Source organism: Stegodyphus dumicola, chromosome 7 (genome assembly GCF_044657685.1).
Source record: "Stegodyphus dumicola isolate Sdum_Otavi_A_Nest chromosome 7, ASM4465768v1".
Lineage (NCBI taxonomy): Eukaryota > Metazoa > Arthropoda > Arachnida > Araneae > Eresidae > Stegodyphus > Stegodyphus dumicola.
This window is the reverse complement of record NC_140774.1, coordinates 92,815,762-92,841,749: the sequence shown is the minus strand read 5'-3', so window position 1 is coordinate 92,841,749 and position 25,988 is coordinate 92,815,762. Positions and strand designations below refer to the sequence as shown.

Sequence of the window (25,988 nt, the reverse complement as noted above, 5' to 3'; positions counted from 1 at the left end):
TACTGGGAATATCGAAAAAGCGGGAAGTGTTGGCAACTATGCATTTACGCTAAATGATCAGAGCTATAAAAGTTATGACTCTTGCCAAGAAATTTAACATAACTTAATGCTAGTACACTGTAAAATTCATGATGTCATTTCAACTAATACTGCTGCTTGTTAAATTTACCAGAATATGCCCATTTAAAAGGGAAAGTGAACTTGTTTTTATTTTCTTGTACGAAGCAAACGAAGTATTGTAATCGCAAAAACCTTCTAGTAACAAGCTTCAACAGAAATATTAATTTTGATCATTCCTGAAGTATCGGGACGATTTTTTGTGTGATAACTGACAGAATAAACCAAATTGTTTCTCCAGTTTTCAAACCGTAAACAATTCGATGTTTGATTTCTAAATGTCATTCTAAAATATACACATATAAAATACTTATAAACTAATGCAATAAATTTTGTTATTAATTAATGCCTTACAGAACTCAAAAGGAGGCAATATGGTATTTGCATAGATAAAATTCACTTTAAAAAATCAATTTCTTGTATGAGTAAGGTAATGGGTTCTTAGGGCACCCCATTGTTCAAAATTTGCATTGCAAATACGACATAAATTTGGTCTTTCTAAGATATGCTTTAAATAATGTCGTTTTAAATCTTTTCTCATGCTGAATGTTTCATTACATACTTTACACTGATGAATAATGACATCATGTGTTTCACGATGGGCTTTAAAATCAGCCTTGTTCTCAAATGTAGCTTCACATACACTACATATATATGCAATTTCACCTTCATGGCTTAATTTATGTTCTTTCAAACTTTCTTTCTGCATGAAAATTTTATCACATATATTACAAGGATATGTAGGATTTGTGTTGTGGATTTTTTTGTGACTTTCCAAATCTTCTTTAACCTTGAACCCTTCATTACAAACTTTGCAGATAAATGGCTGTCGTCTGCTGTGAATCTTCTTATGATCTAGGAGTTCTTCTTTTGTTTTGAATCTCTGATTGCAGTTTTTGCATAAGTGAGGCTTCTTTTGGGGACAAGATGGTGTATGTTCAGACAACTCAAACTTTGAATCAAAATACATAAAGCAGGATTTGCATGCATAATGGTCATATTCATTATCTTCTTTATGACTGTTTTCATGCTGCTGAAGTTCAGCTTTAAGAGCAAACCTTTCACCACATGTTTTACAACAGTGAGGTTTTTTCTTACACGGAGTTTTATTATGTTCAACAAGTTCAGATTTCAAATTAAATGATAGGTGACATACTTTACAGCTGTAGTTTTTCTTCTGGGCATGAACTTGCTTATGTTCACGAAGATCACTCTTGAATTCAAAGCTTTCATTGCAGAGATTGCAAGCAAATGGTTTATCTTTGACATGTGCAGTACGAGAATGAGCTAGTAAATCATCTTTAAACATGAAACTTTCACTACAAACTCTACATGTGTGAGTTTTACCTTCGTTGTGCATTAGCATATGATCTTCATATTCATCTTGCTTCAGATTTTCATCACATATTTCACACACCACAGACTTTCTCTTATTATGATTCCTTTTATGCTCTTCAAATTTGTCCTTCTTTTGAAATGCAATATTACATGCATTACAAACATATATTTTCTTCTTGGTATGTGTATGCTTATGTTCTTGGAGCTCAGTTTTGCTCTTAAATTTTTTATTACAATCTTTGCACGAAAAAATTTGTTTTTTGCTGTGTGTTTGTTTGTGTTTTTGCAAATCAGATTTAACTGTAAATGCTTCATCACACACTTTGCAAGCAAACAAAGGAGCAGTAGCATGCTCATTTTTATGAACTTCAAGATCTGAATACTCGGCAAAACTCTCATTACAAATGTCACAAACAAAGGGTCTCTCGTTAGGGTGACTTAAATAATGCATTTTAAGAGCACTTCTTTTGAAAAAACCAGCATTACAAACTTCACAAACATATGGTTCATTTCCAGTATGTTTTAATCGATGCTTTTGCAATTCACTCTTTTTAGAAAATTGTTCATTACATATGTCACATATTTCTACTTTTTGATCTTTATGAACACGGTAATGCTGTTTCAGTAATGCCTTTGACTCAAAACTTTCATTACAAATCCTACAAACTTTCAAAGCGTGTGTCAACCTGTGCTTTGACAAATCAAATTTACGAGAAAAACTTCTACCACAAATTAAACACAAATAAGGACGAACAGTATTGTGAATAACATAATGACTTTTCAGTTCATTTTTTGATGGGAAACTCTCACTGCAAATATCACATGGAAAAGTTTGATTTTTATTGTGGATCAAAGAATGCCTTTTCAAACTACTAGCAGCAGAAAAACTGGCACCACACTCACTGCATTCATGAGTTTCTTTATCTGGAAGAATTTCTAATGCAAAAGAACTTTCAGATTCAAGAGTGGGATTTATATTTGCTGGATCAATATGTTGAACTATATTAATAGGATCCAAGTTTTGAACCATTATATTACTTGAATATAAACTAGTAACAATAATATCATTAGAATCAAGGTTTTGAATTACATTTTGATCTCCATTTTGGTCACTATTTTGAGCATTTTGGATGCATTCTTCAGTCATTCCATTATAATTATTTTCCAAGCCATTCCCAAGAATATTAGAAGGATTTGGATTATTTAAATTCTTTTTTGCTAAATATTTTGCTCTTTCTTCCTCTAACCGTTCCAAATTCAACCCAAGTTCTCTCGGATGCTCATGATAATGCTTTAAAAGTGTATTTTTCCGGACAAATGCTTTGCTACAGATGAAACATGAATGTGGAAGTACCTTTATTTTATTCTCCAATATCGGAAAAGACATTTTTAAAAAAAAACGTTTGTTAATCTTCACATGCAATTTCCTTTCAGTCAAATCTGTGAAACTCTTCTACCTAAAAAAAAGGAGAGATGAGATACTTACTAAATCATTTTCTTAAAAAAGGGGGAAAAATCATTACAGATGCATTTCATTAGCAAATAAACAGCAATAAGTTTGAAAAAGATATACACTGATTAGGAAACATATTTCGTTAAAGGCTTGCTTATTTGAAACAGGTTACATTACGATTTGTTTTGCCTTAGGAATTAAAGCCTGTCTAATAAAAAAGTATTAATAAACCTGCTAAGATATTTTTATAACTTGAAAAACATTAACAAAGGAATCATTCTCAGAAGAATATTAATTTATTCAATACAAAGACCACAACTGTCATTTATTATATATTTACCTTCACATAAAAACGAATCAAATTATAAAAATGTTTAATATATTTTTAATAAGTAGCAGCCCCATCATGAGTAATGGTGTCCAAAATTCTATTTACATAGATAAAATTATTTCATGAAATAACATATCAATTTGATTTAATATCTCATACAATGAATAAAACACATTCAGAAATTCAAAATTCTGAAATGAAGAAAAAAAAGGTATTGGTGCAATTTGGGCTTTACAAAAGTGGAATTTCAAAATTATGCGAAACAACAACCTTATTTTGATTTAGATTTTAAATGCTGCAGAAGGCATAATTTTCCAATTACTTTTATTTGTGGAGAAACTATAATAAATGAAGATGATACATGAGAAGTTTTCCATTGTGATGACAAAGCTCCAATCAGTAATCAACTAATGGCTAGCAAACTCTGCGATAAGAAAGTGACAAAGAGGTTTCTAAGAATGAAAAGAACTGACGGTTTAATAGGAATTCTCGATATGGCAATTATACCCATTAAAAAGAAAAATAGTTAAAATTGAAAGCTACAAGAAATGATTCACTGGAAGTTAAGATGAAACTCAGTAAGAAGCATAAATGAGATATGTTGGTAGAGTTTATGTGGTATGCTATCAGAGTACTTAGCAGAGCTACTTTAATGATGTGTGCAATATTAAAGGAGTTAGATACAGCAAAATAAGTCAGGAGAGAATCAAGTTTCAAGCAAGTAAGAGTTTCAAAGCAACAATTGGCATATTGTTGAAGATGTGGAAAAGTTGCTTCTTATCTGGATAAGGATGTGATACTACGGCCAAGAACATTTATGAAAAGGCGAAAACCTTACATCCAACTGTGTAAGTAAATGCCAGATATGAAAAAGGAAGAAGGCTTCAAGGCAAACAGGGAATGGTTTGATAACTTTAACAAGAAAAACAATGCCCATAATGTTGTGAAACATGAAGAGGCTGCAAGTTTGCACAATAAGGCAGCTGAGGCTTTTGTTGCCAAGTTCCAGAAGCTCATGATTTCCAAGTGTTAACTGCTTCAACAGGTTTTTAAGCATAATGATTTTTTTTTTTTTTTTTTTAAACAGATACCAAACAGAACTTGCATTACAGCAGATGAGAATATAATTTCTGATCACAAGCCCATGAAAGATCATCTTAAAACCTTATTGTGTGCTACTGAGAATTTCAAAACTAAGTCTCTGCCTCCAATTTTGTCCAATTTTGTATCAAAATACCTATGTTAGAATAATGGTATATATAAATCTTATATATATCCTAAGTCGTGCTTTCGAGACATGAAAAACACAATTTGAATTTCATCATTCGGCTCAGTACAATGGGAGATACAGAACTTCCCCATTTTTTTGTGTGTCGATAGCTTTCCATCTTTGAAAGTGTGATAAAATGGCAGGAAAAATAAATGAATAAAACAGCTACTAGTTGTAGTGGCACAATCTAAAAAATAAATAACTAAAAGCATAAATCACACACTATATTGTAAAATTAACACTTGTCTATTAGAATATTTTTCATAACAATTTCAGATATTTTAAGTATGAACATGACATCGCTTTTATGCTTATTATTAATTATAATTAATGCGTAACTATTAATCTCAATAAAATTTAACAAATATTCACATAATTTTATTTACATGAAAGCTAATTTTTTTATATGATGTACTTATTGGAACACAGACAAAAGCCACAATGACTATTGATTATTTATCTAATACACAATATATGTACCAATTCTTATTACTATGAAAAATTAATATTGAAATGAAGTGCCATTTTATTTTGCTCTTATCAATACCACATTCTCGCAAAAACAGAAAATATAGATATCATCTAAAAATAAAATTAGTCATATTCATTTCATGCTTATTTGATAATGAGAACTGCAGATGAAAAGTATTTTATTTTTTTACTACACTTGAATGAATATCTTGATATATATATATATATAATTAACAAAGAAAATGTAAAGCTAACTGGTAATTAGACGTAAGACCTATTTGGTCTCAAAAACTTTTGCGCATAATGCTGCAAAAAGATATGAAATAATAGTAGTAGGTAGAAACATTGCAGCGATCTTGCTAAAAAGTTAGCAGGAGCTGTAGCTCCACGAAATATTATACCGCAGTATTACATAAATAAAAAGAAATTTGTCTGGAAAAACGGGGAAAAAAACTGTAAACACGCGAAAAAACAGCCAAAATTAATGCTGGAAGACTTGCTAATGCACGAAAAAATTAATCTGTTCTGATATGTGAAAAGTTAACTCACATGATAATTAGATCGACGGAAAAAAAAAATATAAGGAAAGTACAAAAAACATAGATTAAAATAAGCCAATACATAAAAAAAGCAAAATTTAAAAATTAAAATGAAGACATAAAATGCAACAATACAATATACAATAATTAATTAGCGGAAAATGGTAAATGAACCCACTCGTACTCTCAATTGGCTTTTCAAGGGAAAAAAACTGATTGTCGAACTAGGTTAAATACCATTACGCGTTTTGCCGAAACAGACCATTGAAGCTCTTGTTTAATGCGAAAATTTTTTTATAAAAGAACATTAGTATTCCCGAATATATCTTTTTTGGAATAAATCTTTTTTTTTTTTTTTTTTTTTTTTGGAGCTTCACTGCTCTGTTCCTTTTTCCCGACGTGTCCGCTGAAATACACATTAAGGTGTCAAAAGCTATTGCAACTCCGAGCAATGTAAAATTAAAATCAAAATCAAAATAGAATAAAAGAATAAAATATTATTTTATTCTTTTATTCTATTTTGAATTTTATTCTTAATATAATAAAATATTATTTTATTCTTTTATTCTATTTTGAATTTTATTCTTTTATTTTATTTTTCCCATAGTGTTTGTTCTCTTAGACAAAAAAGGTCTCTTAGACTGTGTTGAACTAACGGATACCAGATCTTGGCGATTCTGACTCTGTTTTCACACTCGAAAACACGGATCAGCAACACTGCTACATCAAGACAGCACTTGAAAATAAATTTAAAAAAACAAAAAGATAGAAGTGTGGAAGAACCGCATACAGTCCTAAACAGGAACAGTCCATGACTTTATGTGATCAGCTGCCATAGTGGTACAGCCAGGACTTTCATGGTGTCCTACTTTTTCCACCTGGTACCGATCTTTGCCCTTTTTCGCTGTTACTCGGTACGGACCAAGTGTATACCTGTGCCTCTTTTCTCTTCTTATTGTAGGTTTTTCTATTCTCTTCCTGAATTTTTGGAATGTTTTTCCTTGCTTCCTCTTTCATATCTTCTTGATCTTACATCATAATATTTTTTTCTTCTTCGAGAATTCCCATAATCTTTAAGTCCTCTCAATTTCTCATTTTAACACCAGTGAGAAGCTCTTTGTGCTGTTCAAAATGCGTAGTACACTGCGGAAAAAAAAAAAATAAAAAAATGGGACGTTCTATATCTCCTGTTCTACTGGGCTGATTGACAAAATTCAAATTGCGTTCTTCATGTCTCAAAAGCGCGACTTAGGATGTATATTAGATTTATATATAGCACTTAGGTATTTTGGTAGTATACTTAGGTATTTACCATATTTACTATTTATGGTACTTAGGTATTTAACATAGGTATTTTGATACAAAATCGGACTTTTTCTGAAATAACATACCAATTTTTTTAAATATTTTGATTCTACGACTCAAAAAATGCCAGACTGCCAAGTTTTGTGAAAATCGTAAGAGTAGTTTTTAAAAAATTAGCTCTCAAAATTTTAGCTCCTCAATGTTAATTGAATTTGGCATATATTTATTAATAGCTTTCTTTATTAAACTTTTTTGATTCTTCCTTTCACATTTCGAAATTTAGGTTCATTCCAGTTAAAATTCAGCATTTTTTTTGTGTTTTATCTTTTTAATTTCTATTTTTAAATAATTTTTATAAATTTTTCAAAAAAAATTTTTAATTATAACCTATAAAATTTTTACCATCATCTTAAAGTAGATGTAGTTCTAAGCATACCTGCAAAAAATTAGTGTTTTTTATTCAAAATTCTCTAAGATATACAGGAATTTACATACTTTCACGTATTGAAATTTGGCATCTTTTTTTGAACAATAATGCCAAATGCGGTTTATGGATTTTTGTTACAGTGAATTGCCACAGCTATTTTTAACCTTAAATTTCAAATAAATTTTTACGGAGAGTTACTTATATGAAATTTTTTCCCTCGGTGATGCGTAATAAATATTTATTAACATTACATGAAAAGCTATTTTTTTAATTATAGATGATATTATTCAAATTTTTAACTTTTTTAAAATTTCTTTCTTTTTTTTTTAAATATTTGCAAGAGCAAATTTTTACCTTCCCCGAGTTATCGTCTGCTACTTTCCTTTGCATTTAAATTGACTAAAACTGAGAAACTTCGTTTGATGTTTATTTTCACACAAACAAAAAGACAAACAGTACATTGACAGTTTGTTTCATGTCCGAGCTTTAAAAATTATATATATAAGTATAAATTTTTATATTAATCCTCTTTGAAAGAATGTTTTAAGTAGCTCTTGTGTTATAGATTGTATAACAAACATGATCTTTAATATGATTTAGATTGTTTGCAGCCGATATAATAATCAGGTCACTCAGTGGTACAGAATTAAACACAGCTGAACTGTATTATTTCTTTGTCATTTAGCAAAAAATCTTTTAATTAAAATATTTATCCTTTGGACTTTGCTTTAAACTTTATTTATAATTAAAATGCTTAGAAAATGAAAAGCTGTGTTCAACTGAAATGCAGTTGATATAATTGATATTTTAAAAAAATTACAAGAATGCAAAATTTATGGAAGTGTAACAAAAATCTTAATTTTCTTGTGGTGAGTACTGAAGATAAATGTAGAAGGAAAGAACAAAATTAGGGAGAAAAGTAAGCAAAAATTTGAAGGGGGAATTTGACTGTCAGACATACCAAGGTGTTTCGAAAAGTTGGATGCTTTTGAATATACTTTCAGAATACTTCAAGAAATTTGGATGTTCAAAGAGAAAATACTTGGGCGCGTAACCAGCAAATACCATCAACTGAGCTTAAGCTAATGGAAAAGACAAAAACGATATCATTGCATATTAAAGTGAAGAGCGACTGGTTTTCAACTACATGTTTGTATAAATTTAAATTACGTTATAGACCATCATATCATCATAAACGGAGAATCCCCTTATTTCTTAGTCAAATTATTTTAATTTTCAGGAATTTATCCAGTGATGTATGTGGATGTCACCTAAAGACATTTTCCCTCTTGATGAAACCAGTTTTTCATCTCATGCCTTCAAAATGCTTAGCCTCTAAACACTGATAAAGGCTCCGACGAAATACTGATGTAATGGATTGAATTGGATTATTAAGTTACGGCAAAGCAGGGCTATCTGTCTGAAGGATGGATGCCTTCGTGAAGAACGTTCTAAGGGAAACCAGCTGGCATACACGTTACAATGAGAAAAACCACAAAAACGCCCATGCAACCAGCCTGTTCGCCGGGATTCAAACCCTGGAGTGAACTACCAATGCCCAGCGACTTTACCGCTCGGCCGTTTGTGGGCCTTTATGAAATGGAAGGCAAGAACTTTATTTAAAATGAATGTCAGAAATATTAAGATGTTTCGAAAAATTGGATGTTTTTTAATATACTTGCAGAATGCCTGAAGAAAAAGAGCAAGCCATTAAGAATAAAATAAATTTTTGCACAAAATTTAGTATTTCTTTTTTATAATTTAAATCTTTTTAATCTTATAATATTTGATTCTTGCGATTTCAAAAATAAAATATTTGACTAAAATATGAATAACAGTTTAAGAAACTAAATGCAGGATGATAAGATTGTGTAAAGCAATGAGGACAATGTTAAAGCTATTTAAGGCAATATATGCAAGTCATCCTAAGTTAAAATGTCGGTTATACATCTTTCTCATTTATACAGTCAAAAGTCGTTAATTCAGACACCCATAATCCGGACCTCAAAGCTACAAACTTTCAGCGCATGTGTCGCTTTGACGCATGCACGTAAGACATTTACGGCTGCAAATATGCATGTGCGCATGCGCAAAATATGTTTACGAATGCGCGTTTAATGTATAACCAAGGCCAACTTAGATTGCATTGTTCCTTCCAACTTAGATTGCGTTGTTCCTTAATCTTCGAATTGGATCCGGATTATTATTTTTTGCAGACTGTTAGAGCAATTTTATAAAAGTAACCTTGAACTTTCGATTATGTCAAATAAAATTTCTGATATATATTTACTAATATGTAAAGGATCTACAAAGCGAAAGTATGTTTTAAAGTCCATTAAACTAAAAGTGGAATTGCTGCAAAAAATGGATAAAGGATAATGGATTTGTTTATCTAACCATTCCGAAATCTGTTTATCAATTTCACGCTGCTCTGCGTGTGGGGGGGGGGACGTCGTGGCGCACAATGAACTGTAAGTTGATCTGTCAGCACTATCCTTATCTTCAGAGCAGATGTTTTTATTTTATTTGGCTTATAATTCCTTACTAAATGTAGTATTTCATCTCGATGTACTCCATCTTTGATATGATTTAAATCAAATTCCTCGTCATTATAATTCGCTTCCGATAGCGAAGAAAGAGACCGTCATTTTCTTTGAAAACGAAAGAATTTCAATTGACAAATTAGTCGGTATTCTCGACACAGCAATTATAGGACTTGAACAGCGGAACTTTGTAACTGAACAAGAAATTATGTCTGTTTATAGAATTAAAGAGAAAGTATTATCACATAAAAAACGAAGCAACTTAAACAACTTACATTGAAAGAAATGTTTAATAAAGTAAACAAATAAATATTAAGCTTTTTTTTTTTTTTTGTAAATTTTGATACCCTTTATATCATAATTGTTCTTTATTTCATAAATTACGGTTTCATATTTTTAATTTTATAATTTCTGCATGCCATCTTACCAGATTTAAACTGATGATCTATAATCCGGAAAAATCGATAATCCACAATTGCCAAAGTCCCGACGAGTCCGGATTAACAACTTTTGACTGTACATCTTTTCTGAACGGAACATTGAAAGGCGTGTTAACTGTGCTTTACGGTATTTTCTCTTTTAATATATTCAGTTTTCAGATGCATCGTAATCTGAAACACAAAATATTCTTCTAAAAGAACCGCAATTCAAATAAATAAATTAAAATCCTGGAAAATTTACATTAATATATTTAAATATATTTAAAATGCTCAGTTCGAATAAATAAATAGAAAATTTGAAGAGAAAATGCAACACAAACAATTAAAATAAAAGTCTAAAATTTTAAAAATTACTTAAAATGATAACTGTGACAAAAAAAAAAGTAAATTATAAAGAAAACTATTTGAAAAAATAAACAATGCACCTTATATTTAAACTACGCAATTGAAATGTGTAAATAGAAATTTTTAAAACAGTTATTCGAAAGAAATCATGCAACTTAAACAATTAAAATGAAATTCGAAAAGGAAAAAAAAATATTAGCATAAAAATATAATATAAAGAACATTATTTGAAAGAAAAAACGCGATTTTTTTTTCCTTTCACAGGAAAGGAAAATAGGTTGCCATATAAGTTCGCCAAGTGAACTATTGAAATCAGTGAACTAGTGAAGAAGTTCGCCAAGTGAACTATTCTTGGCACAAACTGAAAAAAAGCGCCAACATAAATTTGTGAATTTCTCCGTAAATTTTGCACCAAATTTTACAAAATTTCATATTTGGGCAAAATTTTGAGTCGTAGAATCGAAATATGGAAAAAAATTGGTATGTTATTTCAGAAAATGTCCAAATTCGTGTCAAACTAACTATGTTAGAATATAGCTATATATAAATCTAATATATATCCTAAATCACGCTTTCGAGACATGAAGAACGCAATTTGAATTGCGTCAATCGGCCCCGTAGAATGGGAGATATAGAACTGCCCCCTTTTTCTTTTGCGCAGTGTACATCTCCAACGTATTTGTACCACTTGGTAGGATTGTCTATGAATAATATGGATAGAACTAGAATCAGAGTCAGATGAACTCTTTCCACCTACCATTTCCTCTAGGAACGCCTGCAGTTGTAAATACGTGCTGGATCTTTTCTTGATTACACTAATCTTCAAAGTCTTTAAGAGCTAAAAGCTGTGCCTTTATCGCTTATTATTCTCAAAAGATTACCAAAAGTTGATTGCTGCAGTTTCAGACTTTATTGGATAGAGACACACGAACTTTGTAAATGCATCACCCACAGTCAAGATATGATTGTAGTTCTTATTTGTCGAAGGTAATGGTCCTATAAAATCGATATGAAATGTCCTCAAAGGGATACTATCTTTTGGTATGGGATTCAGCAACCCTTCACCCTTACCTCATTTTCTGTCGCACAAAGTACATGCTACACAATTTGAGATAACTTAATCAATTTGTTTTCTAAGGTTAGGATAGTAAAAGCCCATTTTAAGTAGATCTTCCATATTAGACACTGCGAAAGGTCCCTTGTGGATACTATATATGATTTCTAGCTCCAATGTTCCAGGTACCACAAGTAACTCGCGACCACCGTTGAACTTGTATAATACACCATCCTTCACTAGGAAATCTTTCTTTAGTCCTTGCTCGAATAAGGATTTTAGCATCTGAAAACGCTCATCACTTCTTTGCGCAGCTACAATTTTGGCTGTAACTTCTCCCTAAGAATAGGTAACAATCATGACAGCGTTTCTACTTAACGAATCCACATGCTTCATTTGCTGCCCAGATCTGTGAACAATTTCATAGTCAAATTCTTTTAGAAGTAACGACCATCTCGCCACCTTAGGAGTTAAATCTTTCTTGAACATAGTCTTCTGGAAGGCATCACAATCAGTAATTATTCTGACCTTACATCCTAAAAGGTAATTCCTGAATTTCTTTAGAGCTTCCACTATAGCTAAAACTTCAAGCTCATAACTAAATAGCTTCTCTTGTTGGAGGCTAGTTTTTTTACACATGAAGCAGATGGGGTGTAACTGTCCATTATCTGACTTTTGTAGCAATACAGCACCGAAACCATGACTGCTTGCGTCTGTATGCAATTCTAATGGTGCTCCTTGTTTGAAAATATGAAGAACAGGACTTGTCGATGAAAGTCATTTCAATTTCTTAAATGCCTCTTTTTGCTCAGGCCCAAATTTGAATTTTGCTCCGTTACGAAGAAGATCACTTAGTGGTTTCGCTATTTTTGAACAGTTGGCAATATATTTCCTAAAATACCCAATAAGACCCAAGTTCTGAATCTGCTTAAGGTTTTTGGGCTCTGGGAAATTTTGAACAGCCCTGGTTTTTTCAGATGAGAGGCGAATTGTACCATTCTCGATATACCCGAGAAATTGTATTTTTCTTTTCAGAAATTGGCATTTCTTAAAATTGATCTTTAAACCGTATTCGTTGGCTGCTTCTAAAATGCGTTTTAACTTTTCTAAACCTTCTTTCTCATTTAAATCGTAATCAATAATAAAATGAATAGTAAAATCGTCCATGTAAGTAACAGCAGTGTCATCTCAAATTAAATCTCTAAACACATAATAAATAAATCTTTGAAACACACTAGGGAAAGTGCACAAACCAAAAGGTGCTTTTAGGAATTCATACAAGGCTAAATGTGTAATAAATGCCAAATATTTAGTGCAGTTTTCCTCCACCAGAACATGAAAAAAAAAAAACAATTTTTTAAGTCCATTGTTGAAAAAAACCTTTGCTTCACCCAAATGCTATAAAACCTCTTCTACTTGTGACATGGGAAAAGAATCCTTAGTTATTTTTTTATTTAACTGCCTGAAGTCAACACAAATTCATGTCTTGCCACATTTTTTTCTACACAAAACAATTGGTGAAGCATATTCTGAGCAAGATGGCTTTATAATCCCATCCTTTAACCACTCCTTTATTCGGTCATCAACAATTTTTTGGTCAGCAAAAGGAATTCTTCCCGAAAGCTGAGAAACTGGAATTTCATCTTTTAATATTACTTAACATTTTTAAGTCTGTACTGCGCTGCTTTTCTAGTGGTTTATACTCTTTAAAAAGAGTGAAAATAGTATTGCATAATCCTTTATCCTTAATGTGTGATAAATCTATTTCGCTGTCTCCCTCAATGCCTGCAGAAATAAAAGACAAAAAATTCCTTTCGAAAGAGATGGAATCATTTTCATATTGCATAATCATCACCCGATCACAGAAGATGTCAGCTAAACATGAAGGGGGGGCAATATACAGTCTGTTATCAGCTCATAAACCATGGCCGCCTTTAGTTCAATTTGTTTTTCGCTTTCGCATAAAGAAAAAATAAACTTAGTCGTTTCCGCTTTAGCCACATGACCAAAAGAACTTTTGATTTCTATTAATCCAGATGGTATTTTATCGGGAAAAAGAGATTTCTTTACAACTTTTCTTTCAAGATTTCAGTTCACTCCCAGAATCTATTAAACATTTTATTTTCTTACCATCAATCAGCAGTTCAATAAATTCTAACTTATTTCTAGCTGCACTATCCAACCTAATCTATAACCCAGATACCTTTTTTTGAGACAAATTTTCCTCCTTTTCCAAACGTTTGGGGCAATTTCTCGCAATATGAAACAATTCACCCTTACTCCCACATACATAGCAAATACATTCTGTTCTACTACTATTCTGATTTACAAGCTTTCCTGAATACTTGAAATTGCTCTGAGCTTTTCTAAGATTGTTTTTGGAAAAATTAAGCTTTTTTATTTTCTGCAGTTTTGATTTGCACGTTACTGGTATCAGCTAAAGACTTACACCTGGATGAATAAAATAAGTCACATTCTCTTCCCAATTGATTAGGTGGGAACCAACTTTGGCCCTCCCGAACACTAATATGTTCCTTTGTTTTAAAATCAAGTGTTTTCAAACAACCTATCAGATACAATACAATGAGATCACACAATTTCTTAATATCATATACTTCTCTTCACCAACAATAATAATTGAAAGTTGCACTGAGTCGAGAGGCGAACTGAACATACAATTCAGATTAATGTCTCTGAGCATTTTTAAAATTATTCAAACATTCACGCAGTGTCGGCTGAAATTCTTTCAAGATTAGTGCTTTTAATTTATCAAAATTTGGGATTTCTTGTTCAGTAGTATACGTTAAAACATGATTACATTTATCACCTAATAAATTAACCAACACTTCTGATTTTAACTCAACTGGTACGCTTTTTAGTACAGTCAAAAGTCGTTAATCCGGACTCGTCGGGACTTTTGGCGATTCCGGATTTATAAATCATCAGTTTAAATCTGGTAAAATGGCATGCAGAAATTATAAAATTAAAAATATGAAACCGTAATTTACGAAATAAAGAACAATTATGATCTAAAGGGTATCAAAATTTACAAAAAAAAAAAGCTTAATATTTATTTTTTTACTTTATTAAACATTTCTTTCAATGTAAGTTGTTTAAGTTGCTTCGTTTTTTATGTGATAATACATTCTCTTTAATTCCATAAACAGACATAATTTCTTGTTCAGTTACAAAGTTCCGCTGTTCAAGTCCTATAATTGCTGTGTCGAGAATACCGACTAATTTGTCAATTGAAATTTTTTTGTTTTCAATAACCTCTGTCACTTTCTTCGCTATCGGAAGCGAATTATAATGACGAGGTATTTGATTTAAATCATATCAAAGACGGAGTACATCGAGAGGAAATACCACATTTAGTAAGCAATTATAAGCCAAATAAAATAAAAACATCTGCCCTTAAGATAAGGATAGTGTTGACTTCCAATTCATCAACTTCCAATTCATTGCGCTCCGTGGCGTTAAAGATAAACAAAGGATATGCCTTTATTCATTTTTTGCAGCAATTCCACTCTTTGTTTAATGGACTCCGAAAGATACTTTCGCTTTGTATATCCTTTACATATTAGTAAATATATATCGGAATTTCTATTTGAAATAATTGAAAGTTCAAGCTTACTTTTATAAAATTGCTCTAACAATCTGCAAAAAATAATAAGCCGGATCCAATTCGAAGATTAAGAAAGAACGCAATCTGCAACATTAACTGAAATAGATAATTAGATAATTTTAGCTTAGCTTATCCCGTCCGTTATACATTAAACGTGCATTCGTAAACGTATTTTGTGCACGTGCACATGCAAATTCGCAGCCGTAAAGCGCATAGCCGTAAAGTGCATTCGTCAACTCGACGCATGCGCAGAAAGTTTGTAGCTTTGAGGTCCGGATTATAGATCATTCCGGATTATGGGTGTCCAAATTAACGACTTTTGACTGTAGTAAAAGCTTTCTCATGTGACTGAAAAAACAAATGCAGAGCTTCCGGTCTTTGAGATACAGCTATAGTTAGTGTTTTAATGCTTTTAATAATATTTTCTAAACTTCGCAATGCTGGTTCAGAATTTGTAAACATAGCACAATTGGCATTTTCACCAGCCAATTGTAGTTTTAGTTTTTGGAGCTTGATTTCCTTCTCAAGCTGAGCTAACTTAATTCTTTTGCACTCTAATTTTGACTGTTTTTCCATCTCAAGCTGAGCTTACATTTTTCACACTCTAATTTTCACTGCTCTTCAGTCACTTTGTTTTTTTGATCCTCTGCAACCTATTTAATAATTCCACAAACAAATTCAGGATCAGTTTTTATAAATTCTCAATGACAGTTTTGATTTCTATCACTTTCGCTTCAGCTCGCACTGTAAGGCCTAATACTTCTGTGATTATTTTTAACTCTGATTTTTAACTCTTCTGTGATTATTTTTTCTGATATTATTTAATACACTCATGATTACAATAGTAAATTAATGCAAAACAGTATTTTACCTTGCTTGTTTGTTGGTTGGAGGCCCAAGATTTTCTGTGGTTGGGGAGTTGAAGTCCTTAAGTAAATAACACTTCCACGCCACATTTAATAAATAATAATAGAAATGCTACAGATTTGAATTAAATAACAGTAACATTGCGTGTTCTTGTGCTTGTTAGATACAAATACAGTTGACTTTAAGTATAGTACAAAGTCCACAATCCTTATGTCCATTATCCGGAATGATCTATAATCCGGACCTCAAAGCCACAAACTTTTTTTTTTGTAAGCTTTATGCATGATATGCATGAGTGCATGCGTCACTTCCGATAGTGAAGAAAGTGACAGAGAGGTTATTGAAAACAAAAAAGTTCAATTGACAGGTTAGTCAGTATTCTCGACACAGCAATTACAGGACTTGAACAGTGGAACTTTGTAACTGAACAAGAAATTATGTCTGCTTATAGAATAATTAAACAGAAAGTATTAGCAAAAAAACAAAGCAACTTAAACAACTTACATTGAAAGAAATGTTTAATAAAGTAAACAAATACATATTAAGGTGTTTTTTTTTTTTTTTTTTTTTTGCAAATTTTGATACTCTTTAGATCATAATTGCTCTTTATTTCATAAATTATGGTTTCATATTTTTATTTATATAATTTCTGCATGCCATCTTACCAGATTTAAATTGATGATCTATAATCCGGAATCGCCGAAGTCCTGACGAGTCCAGATTAAGGACTTTGTACTGTATTTAAACAGCTACACAGCGCCTACTAGCAACTGCTATTTTAACTGAGTTCTTTTGTTACCACCTGCACATGGAATCAACATCTATCTATATTTTGCTCTTGCCATCGGTGTATACATGATGCCCTCTGGTGGCTGTGTTGAACTAACGGATACCACATTTATGTTCTGCAAAACAAATATGTGCAATATACAAACTAAATGCAATCAATGCAAATAATGTTTGTTTTGAATTGCCAACATTATGAGGTGATTGATCTTAAAAAAAATAAAAAAAGAAAAAGAAAAAGAAAAAAAAAAGAAAGAAAGAAAATGAAAGAAGAAGAAAGAAAGAAAAGAAACAGCGCTTTTTAGGAAAAAAAAATCGAAAGTCACGAATTCATTTTTTTCTCAGCAATTTGTAACGAACCAACCCATTAGTATAAATTTTCTGAAATGTACTTTCCAGTAAAGTTAAGGATAATATTTTCAGTAAGTTAAATTTAATTATGTTTTAAAAAACATATAAATTAGAATAAAAAAAGAATAACTAATCTGAATTGATGGAATAGCATATTACAGTAATACGAGTGTATCTATTCACATGTGTTTTATTAATTTATACAGAGGTATAAGTACCAAAATGTACAAAATGTACAAAAATTTCAAGTACCAAAATGCACAATTAGCATATTTATTCCAGAAGTGTGTGAGGCTATTTTCTCATCATTGCAAGATTTTATAAAGGTAAGTGTCGTTATTTTACATGTAACTATTATTTACAATTTTCAATACATAGAGCCAATGATATTAGGTACTGTTCTGTTATCCGGACCAGATTCAGAAATGTATTTATGCATGTGCATATACAGTCAAAAGTCTTTAATCCAGACTCGTCGGGACTTCGGCGATTTCGGATTATAGATCATCATTATAAATCTGGTAAGATGGCATGCAGAAATTATAAAATTAAAAATATGAAACCATAATTTATGAAATAAAGAGCAATTATGGTATAAAGGGTATCAAAATTTACAAAAAAAAAAAGCTTAATATTTATTTGTTTACTTTATTAAGCATTTCTTTCAACCTGCACATGCGTTAAGCATACATTACGCATAGTCGAAATTAGAGGCCACTAGTCTACGAAAAGTGAAAAATTCTTTATTAGAATATTACAATTTTGTAAGGTTCACATGTAAATGTTTTTTTTATGTTATTGGAGGACTGGATTCAGAAATGTATGTATGCACTTCTGAATCTGGTCCTGATAACAGAAAATATCGACATTTGCCTACTTAATGCGATGAGAAATATAAAAGAAGTACAAAAATAAATAATTTTCACAGGATAATATTTACTTTTAATTTTCACTTAATAATTGTAAAATATTGTCTTATAAGTAAATTTATTGTAACATGCGAGTTTAATATAATTTACGCAAATTCATATAAATACTTGCCTAGTGCGATACTTGAAGCTAATAATATAGTTCACCTTGCCATCAATGGCATTAAACATATACATATCATTTAAAATTGATTCTCTGTGGTTATCACGCAGTAAAACAAATTGTGTGTGAAAATTATGAATTTCAGTAACTTTTGTCAAAGTATTTATAGACCAAGTACAAATAGAATTATTAAAATTAATTTTATTTATATATGAGGCACATAAATTGTATCATATGTGCCACTTTCATTTAATTGTGGCAAAACTGTCACAACTAACAACTGTCTCTCTTCTTTTTCAATTAATTTTTTTGAAATCAAAGTTTGGCTTTCAATTTGCAGCTCCAGTGCATCACACATTGGCAGTGCTTTCAACTGGACTGCAACACTTTTCCCAAATGTGTCGAACACGTGTTCTTCGCGAGCACATTTTGCAACTTCCGTATTTTTTTTAACTTCAATATGGCACTGTCAATACCCCTAGGTACTACTGTTCGTTTTCTTTTCACAACTTGGCTCAGAGCAAAGCCAGATGATTGTGCAGCTCCATCTGCACTTCATATGGTAAGCTATTATCTAGTGTAAGCTCATCACAATCTGTGCTTTCTTCCCACTCTGTTGTTGCAGCACCTTCAGAATTGCCTTCATTTGCTTTTAAAACCTGTTAGAATACAAAAACAAATAACAATGAATAAATCAATCATAATTCTTGACAGACATGAAATTTAATTTATCTTAAACCAAAACTCAAAAAAAAAAAAAAAAAAAAAAAAAAATTCTGGTTTTATTAAAATTAAGTTTGTTAAAATGTTAGATATTTTTACATTTAATCAAATGTCATTTTTATTGTTGCAGTGTCCCCAGACTTCTGAAGAACGGAGTGAGATTGGAGAAGGATTCTTAATGAGATGGAACTTCCCTCACTGTTATGGAGCTATTGATGGCAAGCATGGACTGCAACACTTTTCCCATCACCTCCCAGAAGCACCTCCCAGAAGCGGATCCATCTACCATAACTATAAGGGATCCTTCAGCATCATATTGCTGGCCCTTGTAGACCATGATTATAGATTTCACTATATTGATGTGGGAGCAAATGGAAGATGCTCAGACAGGAGGGTCTTCAGCAATTCTGCTGTGAAAAAAGCACTTGAAACAAATGCATTAAACCTACCTGAAGATGGTTTTCTTGTAGGTGATGATGCATTTCATTTGACAAAATATTTAATGAAACTATATTCAAGAAGACAACTATCAAAGGAACAGAAGATATTTAATTACAGACTTTCACGGGCTCGGGAGAATGTCTTTGGTATAATGGCTCAACGGTTCCAAATTTATTTGAAACCAATACCTCTGAGCCCAAAAAAAGTGGATGAAATTGTTAAGGCTATCTATGCACTACATAATTTTCTATGCACAACAGCTAAATCAACATACGTGCCACCAGGATCATATGATGAGGAAGATTTCAATAGCTTTAATTTCACTCCAGTATCCTGGAGGAACATTCCTCAGCCTATGGAATTTCTTCCTATATCGGCCTCTTTTACGCCAGGACATAACCCCTCAAAAGAAGCAACGAGAAAGCGTGATGCATTATGTCTGTATGTGAATGGACAGGGATCTCTTCCCTGGCAACATGCAATGTAAATATGCAAGCATATGCATGTCCACTTGGATGTTACAGTTATAAGATTCATCTGTAACATCCAAGTGGAAGTAAATATTTGTAAATAAAGAAATTTTTAATTTTTTTTTATTATTTACAATAATGCATCAGTCTGAAGCATACTAAATATGAAATATATAATGTAAAAACTAATCCTATGGTTGTAAATTTATGTTGGTACAAACTAATTAAGAAGGAGAAAAGCTATTCAAACTACTTAAGTAAGAAAAAAAATATTTATTGATTAAAATAATAGTAAACTAGTACATGTGCTGTTAAACATGTGTTGGTATATAAAAAGACTGTTTATTGTTTTTCAGTTTTGAAAAAATATGGTATTTCATTGTTATACTAGGCCCCAACCATATTTGGCAATTTTAGATTTGCACCAAGATCTCGGCTAGCACATGAAGCACGAATGTAAAAATAAACAACACAGTATATAATAACAATAATACTTGCATGTCGTTTCCTAAGATTATTTTTAAGAATCCTTATCCTTATTATTTTATTATATGTAATTATTGAACCACTAAACCAATTTCCAACACAGGGGCCCTTCTCCTTTTTGCAAACATTGCCCATCCAAATGGTTTCGTTGTTAACATAGTTTCATGCTGTGGCCATCTTCGCATGCTTGATTCTTATGTAAAATACCTCTTCCTTGAAAAAATGATATGGCATCCATTTCATTATTTGTTAAATTACAGACTGTTCATATCATGTTCACACTCACAAAAAAAGCAATGAATACATTTAAAAAAAAAATGTGAAAAACGCATAGCAAGAGCAAAAATGGAACGTGATACCAAAATCTAATTAGGTAGTAAGGGATAAGAATATACAGTCAGTACTAATGTACAATCACATGGAGAGGTATAAGAACACTCACCCAGACTTTAGTGAGATCCATCGGTTGACTGGCGATGCAGTCTCAGAGGCTGTTGTAAACAGAGAAGTGCCAAAAATTCTTACTGACTTTTTGGATATGAAATGTAAGAATGAAATCAAGTAAACTAATTGATTGATGTTAACAGCAAAAATGTGAAAAAATTATTATATCTTGATCAAAATTTTGTTTGATACAAGAACTTAAATTAGAAACGTAATAGAAATTGTATAAGGAAGGAATGCATTTATGAACATACATCTATGTTCATAAACTGAAAAGGAGTTGATTATGGCAAATCACATAATAAATATCACAGGGGAAAATGCCTTCTTAAAGGAATTTCTAAAGCAAACTGGCTTATATACATATTAAAATGGAGAAAACACTGAGCCTGCTTCTTGGGATTTTGCCCAGCTATCAGTGTTCTGGGTAGCTACTGAACTAAAGTTAGTTTAAAATTTGCACAGCTATACATAATACATGATACTAACAGAGGATTTTTTTTTTTTTTTTTTTTTTAAATCGAAAGGGGATTAGGTATGAAAAAATTATAATTCTGACTTAAGATAACTACTCATGGACAGTGGTAGTGGTCTTCTAAGAAAAGTTAGATTCCAAACCAGTGTTTGTTTATTTTCTTGGAAATACTGTTCATCTTAGGAATGTTGTTGAGAAAAGTCAATTGATTTAAAAGAAAATCAGCTTATTGAAGGAAGTTATTTAGTCAACTGTGGTTACTGAAATTCAAGTTAACAAAGTTTTTCTACTATATATAGCTGTTTATTTACACCTAATTAATCATTTACAAAATAATGTAAAATTAATCATGTGTTTTATTATTTATTAATAGAAATAATATATTTAGTCATCCAGAATCCACAGAATCAGTAGCTATTTGTGCATGTAATTAACTATGCAGAGTTCTTACTGGAACTATATTATTTATAGAGCAGAATGCAAAATTAACACATGGAATATTTATTCAAAGCTACCATTAGCACGACAGAAATAAAGTGTATAATATCTAATTATTCAGAAAATCTTAAATAAATAAGTAGCAAAAAAAAAAAAAAAACTTGGGAGCATTACATATATTATCACAGATAAAAGAATATATATATTATGACATAGTTCCAAGAGGAAGATATTTATTGCAAATTGTTACTTTTGGATACTATTGAAATTGTGTTTCTGGACAACACAATATATAAAGTGATATAAAAATATTAATAATAATTAAATATAGTGATTATACTTTATTTTTTAAATGTTGAAATGGATAATTTAAGAAAATTAGAATTCATCTAGCATAATTTGTATAAACCTTAATACACCTTAAGTACTTTTACTCAGTGTTTCACATCCAAGCTGAATTGTAACAAATTATACCCCAGAATGTTTTTATACAAAGCAACAAATTTAAATATTCCCAATAAAACAGATCTATATATTTTCTTCATAATTCCATTTTTATTTTTATAGTTTATAATATATATTTATTGCATCCTCATGTAGGGATGCTTGTAGAAAAATGACTATAAGTTCACATAAGTATAGAAGGCTGCAACTTATTAATGCAGTATTTATATAAAAAATACATAAACTATAAACTCAGAAAACGTGTGAATGAACATATTTCACACTACTGAACATAATTAAAATATGTTACATCAGTTAGTCAGATCTTTGAGAAAAAAGTTACTTCATGCACAGTTATAAAGTATATTTCAACGAAAAGTTTGTACTTACCAAATTATTTTGTGTTTTCCTATAAGCCACATGAGAACGTAAAAAGGAGTCTGTCATATGAAACCATACGATAGATGGTTTGTAAATACTATCTTCAGAAGTTCCAGATCGCTTTGAGTTGACGATTTTTTTCAGCTCCTGGAGATAAGTTGAACGAAAGTTATTTATTTTTTGTTTCAGTTCAGCAATTTCAATTCCCTCAAAATTTAGTGTTTTAATAATGCCCTCATACACGTTCTGTCTTCGATTTTTATCTTTGTATTCAGCTAGTGAAGTGTCTCATAACACTTTATAAGATGCATATGCATTCAAAAATGTCATGGTTTGGCTGTCGCTCCATCTCGGAATTTTGGACATCATAGTAATTACTATCGTCTCTGCAAACTCGAAGTAACTGCCCGAATAGATTTTTCAACAGGTTCAAAGTAGAAACGGAAGTTCTGACTCATCTTCCCTATGTTTCTACTTCGCCGAAGTGAGCGTTTATATTGTCAAAGTAGTTGTAACAAGTGGCTCGTTACGAGCTACTCTGTCATATGTAAACAGGCCTTAATTTTCGTTGAACATGCAAGTTTTTGCAGATAATCCTCCTATGTCAGCCATATGTCAATACTTAATATTAATTTATATTATTTCAAATTCCTCCTTTTGATTTGAAATAAATCATCATAAGCTTCTAATTAAAACTGTATCCCAATTTATTTGATTGAGGAAATCATTTTCACTAACTTTTGCCCCAAGTGATTTTCACTTATTTCGCCTTATAAAATTTTTTACTGGGGGAAAAAATGAAATTCTAAACAAGATGTATACAAAGAACTTTCAAGTTTTTTGAATCAAAACCACAGTCTTTCTACAGCAATGGCATAAAAAAGCTACCTGTAAGATGGCGAGAAATTGTAAATAATGGAGAAAAATATATAATTGATTAAAATGTTAAATTGTGTTTTTTAAATCATTTAAAAATTTACCAAAAAATGCAAATGAATTTATGGACTGACCCAATAACATAAACATGAAAAAATAACAGCTTTTCTCAATTTTCTTCAGTACTTATAATTAAACATTTATCTTTCATGTTGTTTTAAAAATTAGTGTAAATGGAGTTTTCTAAATATCTTAGTAGAGTTACAAAACGTGTTTGCTTGAAACAATAGTACAACGTTTATTCAGAATAATAAGATGAAGCATGAAAGTTATGCAAGAATTCATCACGAAGAATATCAACAGCATGAAGAAAACACAGCTAACAAGAGATAAATATTACATTATTAAAAATGTAAAATACAATAATTTTCCAAAAGAGTTTTGAATTTATGTACACCTAATTTCTTTTTCCACAAATGTTAGGAATTAAAACAGTGAACAATTAAATTATTTACAGAAATTTTGTTTCAAGATATGGGCATCCCTCCTCATGTTCCCAGCGGCTATGCCACTGGCTCCAAGCAGTAAAAATTTGGGAAAAGGAGGTAATAAATAAACAAGCATGATATTTAAAAAATCAATTAGGAACACTAAAGCTTTTCATGAAATATATATAAAATATTAGGAATTACTCCATATGCCAAAAAATAAAATAAAACTTATGAAAAAATAAATAAAATATACTTCAGATAAATAATCAGTGGCAGTTTTCATTCCGTTATAAAAATGAAAACTGCAAGTTTTGACATTTAATCTTTTAAATTTCTACCACTATGATCATTTAAATAAATATTCATATTATATTATTCATCTTCTCTGAGCATAATTCAAGTTTTAAAGAACTGAATATTATAAAATTTTACTTTACACCTGAATTAAGAAATGTTTACAAAAATATAACATTTATGCAGATTTTGAGAATTTTATAGTAGATGTATTATTGAAAATATTAAAAATCCTCCTTCATGTTCTTTCCCATTTGAAATGGGGGGGGGCAGTTGATTTGGAACTAATGGGAGGATAATCTTCATACTTTTTTTATCGTATTTAAATTCAGTGATTAATTTTTATCATTTTATTGCAACAATTAAAGATGAAAAAATGATATCATTGAAAGTTTAGTTGCAATTATCAAACGTTATCACGTATTTAGCTATTTTCACCCAAGGGAAATCTTACGAATAATGTAATGAATAGTCCCTTATAAAATTAATCCGCATTGCAAACGTAACACTGCTATTTTTAATGGCCCCCGATACTTTTAAATCAAATAGTTATGAAAATATATATTTTTTTTTAAATCAAATTGGTAATAAAATAAACATGTGGTACAGCATATCTGTGGCATATTTTTCCTTTTTTGTCGAATTTCACTACGTTTAGAGGACGAAAAACGTGAAAACTTTTATCTATGAATTAATAGCTCGTAACGGATATCTGATTATTTACATAGAAATTCATAACACTACGCATATATTAATACATTTAATAGATAAATGACCATTACAGAATACTCATCCACAGTTTATTCGCTACAATAATTTGAATATTTGTCAATGTATAATTTGATCTGTAAACAAATAAAAATATATGTACAAGTATCAATTAATAAGAAATGAAATAAGAGTTCAACCCCTATGAATACACAGTTACGAAACCATTATCCCGCTTTAAAACATTGTAGCCAGTAAAATTGACAGAAAGACGCTACGGGCACCTACACAAACAACCATAGTAGCGGCGCCATTTCATTCCCTAATGTTTAAACTTCCGCAATTTATGATAAGGATATGAAGTATAAATGCAATATAAAACAAAGGGTTACTACCTGTAATACCTTATCTGTCCGCCGTATTCAATTAAAGCTTTTTAATAACAGATCACTTTTCTAACATATTAAATTTTCAGACTAGCCCAGCTAATCGTAAATATCGCAATTACGCAGCTTGTACGTTAATAAAGAAAACCCAAAGTTTAATTACTCAAATAATTAATACATGCTATTTCTATGATATTAAAAATTTAACAACATATTTTTATCAAATTTTATTTTATTTCATAAAATTTAATTACTCTAGAATGGAAAGAAACAAATACTGAAATGAATTATCCGCTAGTAACTTGCGGAAACAAGTAAAAGTAAATAATCAATAAAATCTATTAATATATTTCTGAAAAGAATTAAAAGTCGCTTTCTTTTCTTGTCTTCATAGAGAAATTTTCTAAATGTATTTTCAGTACTGGTGATGTAGCTATTTTCTGACTTATCGAAGGCGAGTGGAGCTAAAGGTACCTCATTGTTAGAGTACCTCATTTCCCCTAAATGTCTTATTCAATCATTTAAAAGCGATAAAATTCGTAATGATGTTGATACTCTTAGTCTGAGTCATGCAGGACTGGACCAAAATCAGTAAAATACTTCTTCTAGCTTCCCAGCATATAGATTAAGTTTTAGT

At 30.8% G+C, this 25,988-nt stretch overlaps 1 protein-coding gene and 1 long non-coding RNA gene across 5 annotated transcripts; both read right to left on the bottom strand.

The window, feature by feature from the left end:
* Nucleotides 1–244: 244 nt before the first annotated feature.
* Nucleotides 245–25,467, bottom strand: LOC118185787 (uncharacterized). 2 transcript variants are annotated; one of them, XM_035355694.2, is made up of 2 exons: nt 25,361–25,467; nt 245–2,912 (listed from the first exon to the last, which is right to left on the bottom strand). In XM_035355694.2, the coding sequence occupies exon 2, from the start codon at nt 2,840–2,842 to the stop codon at nt 527–529; it is 2,316 nt and encodes a 771-aa protein (XP_035211585.1). In that variant the 5' UTR covers nt 2,843–2,912; nt 25,361–25,467; the 3' UTR covers nt 245–526. The 2 variants fall into 2 exon arrangements, with proteins under 2 accessions (XP_035211585.1, XP_085676725.1); XM_085820599.1 differs by lacking the exon at nt 25,361–25,467 and adding an exon at nt 10,222–10,402.
* On the bottom strand, nt 18,479–25,462 carry LOC118185791 (uncharacterized). Of its 3 annotated transcripts, none has more exons than XR_015042159.1 (3): nt 25,370–25,462; nt 22,606–22,743; nt 18,479–18,953 (listed from the first exon to the last, which is right to left on the bottom strand). It is a non-coding gene; the product is annotated as an uncharacterized LOC118185791 (long non-coding RNA). The 3 variants fall into 3 exon arrangements; XR_015042160.1 differs by lacking the exon at nt 25,370–25,462 and adding an exon at nt 25,040–25,306; XR_015042158.1 differs by lacking the exon at nt 25,370–25,462 and having other exon boundaries at nt 22,606–25,031.
* Nucleotides 25,468–25,988: the final 521 nt, after the last annotated feature.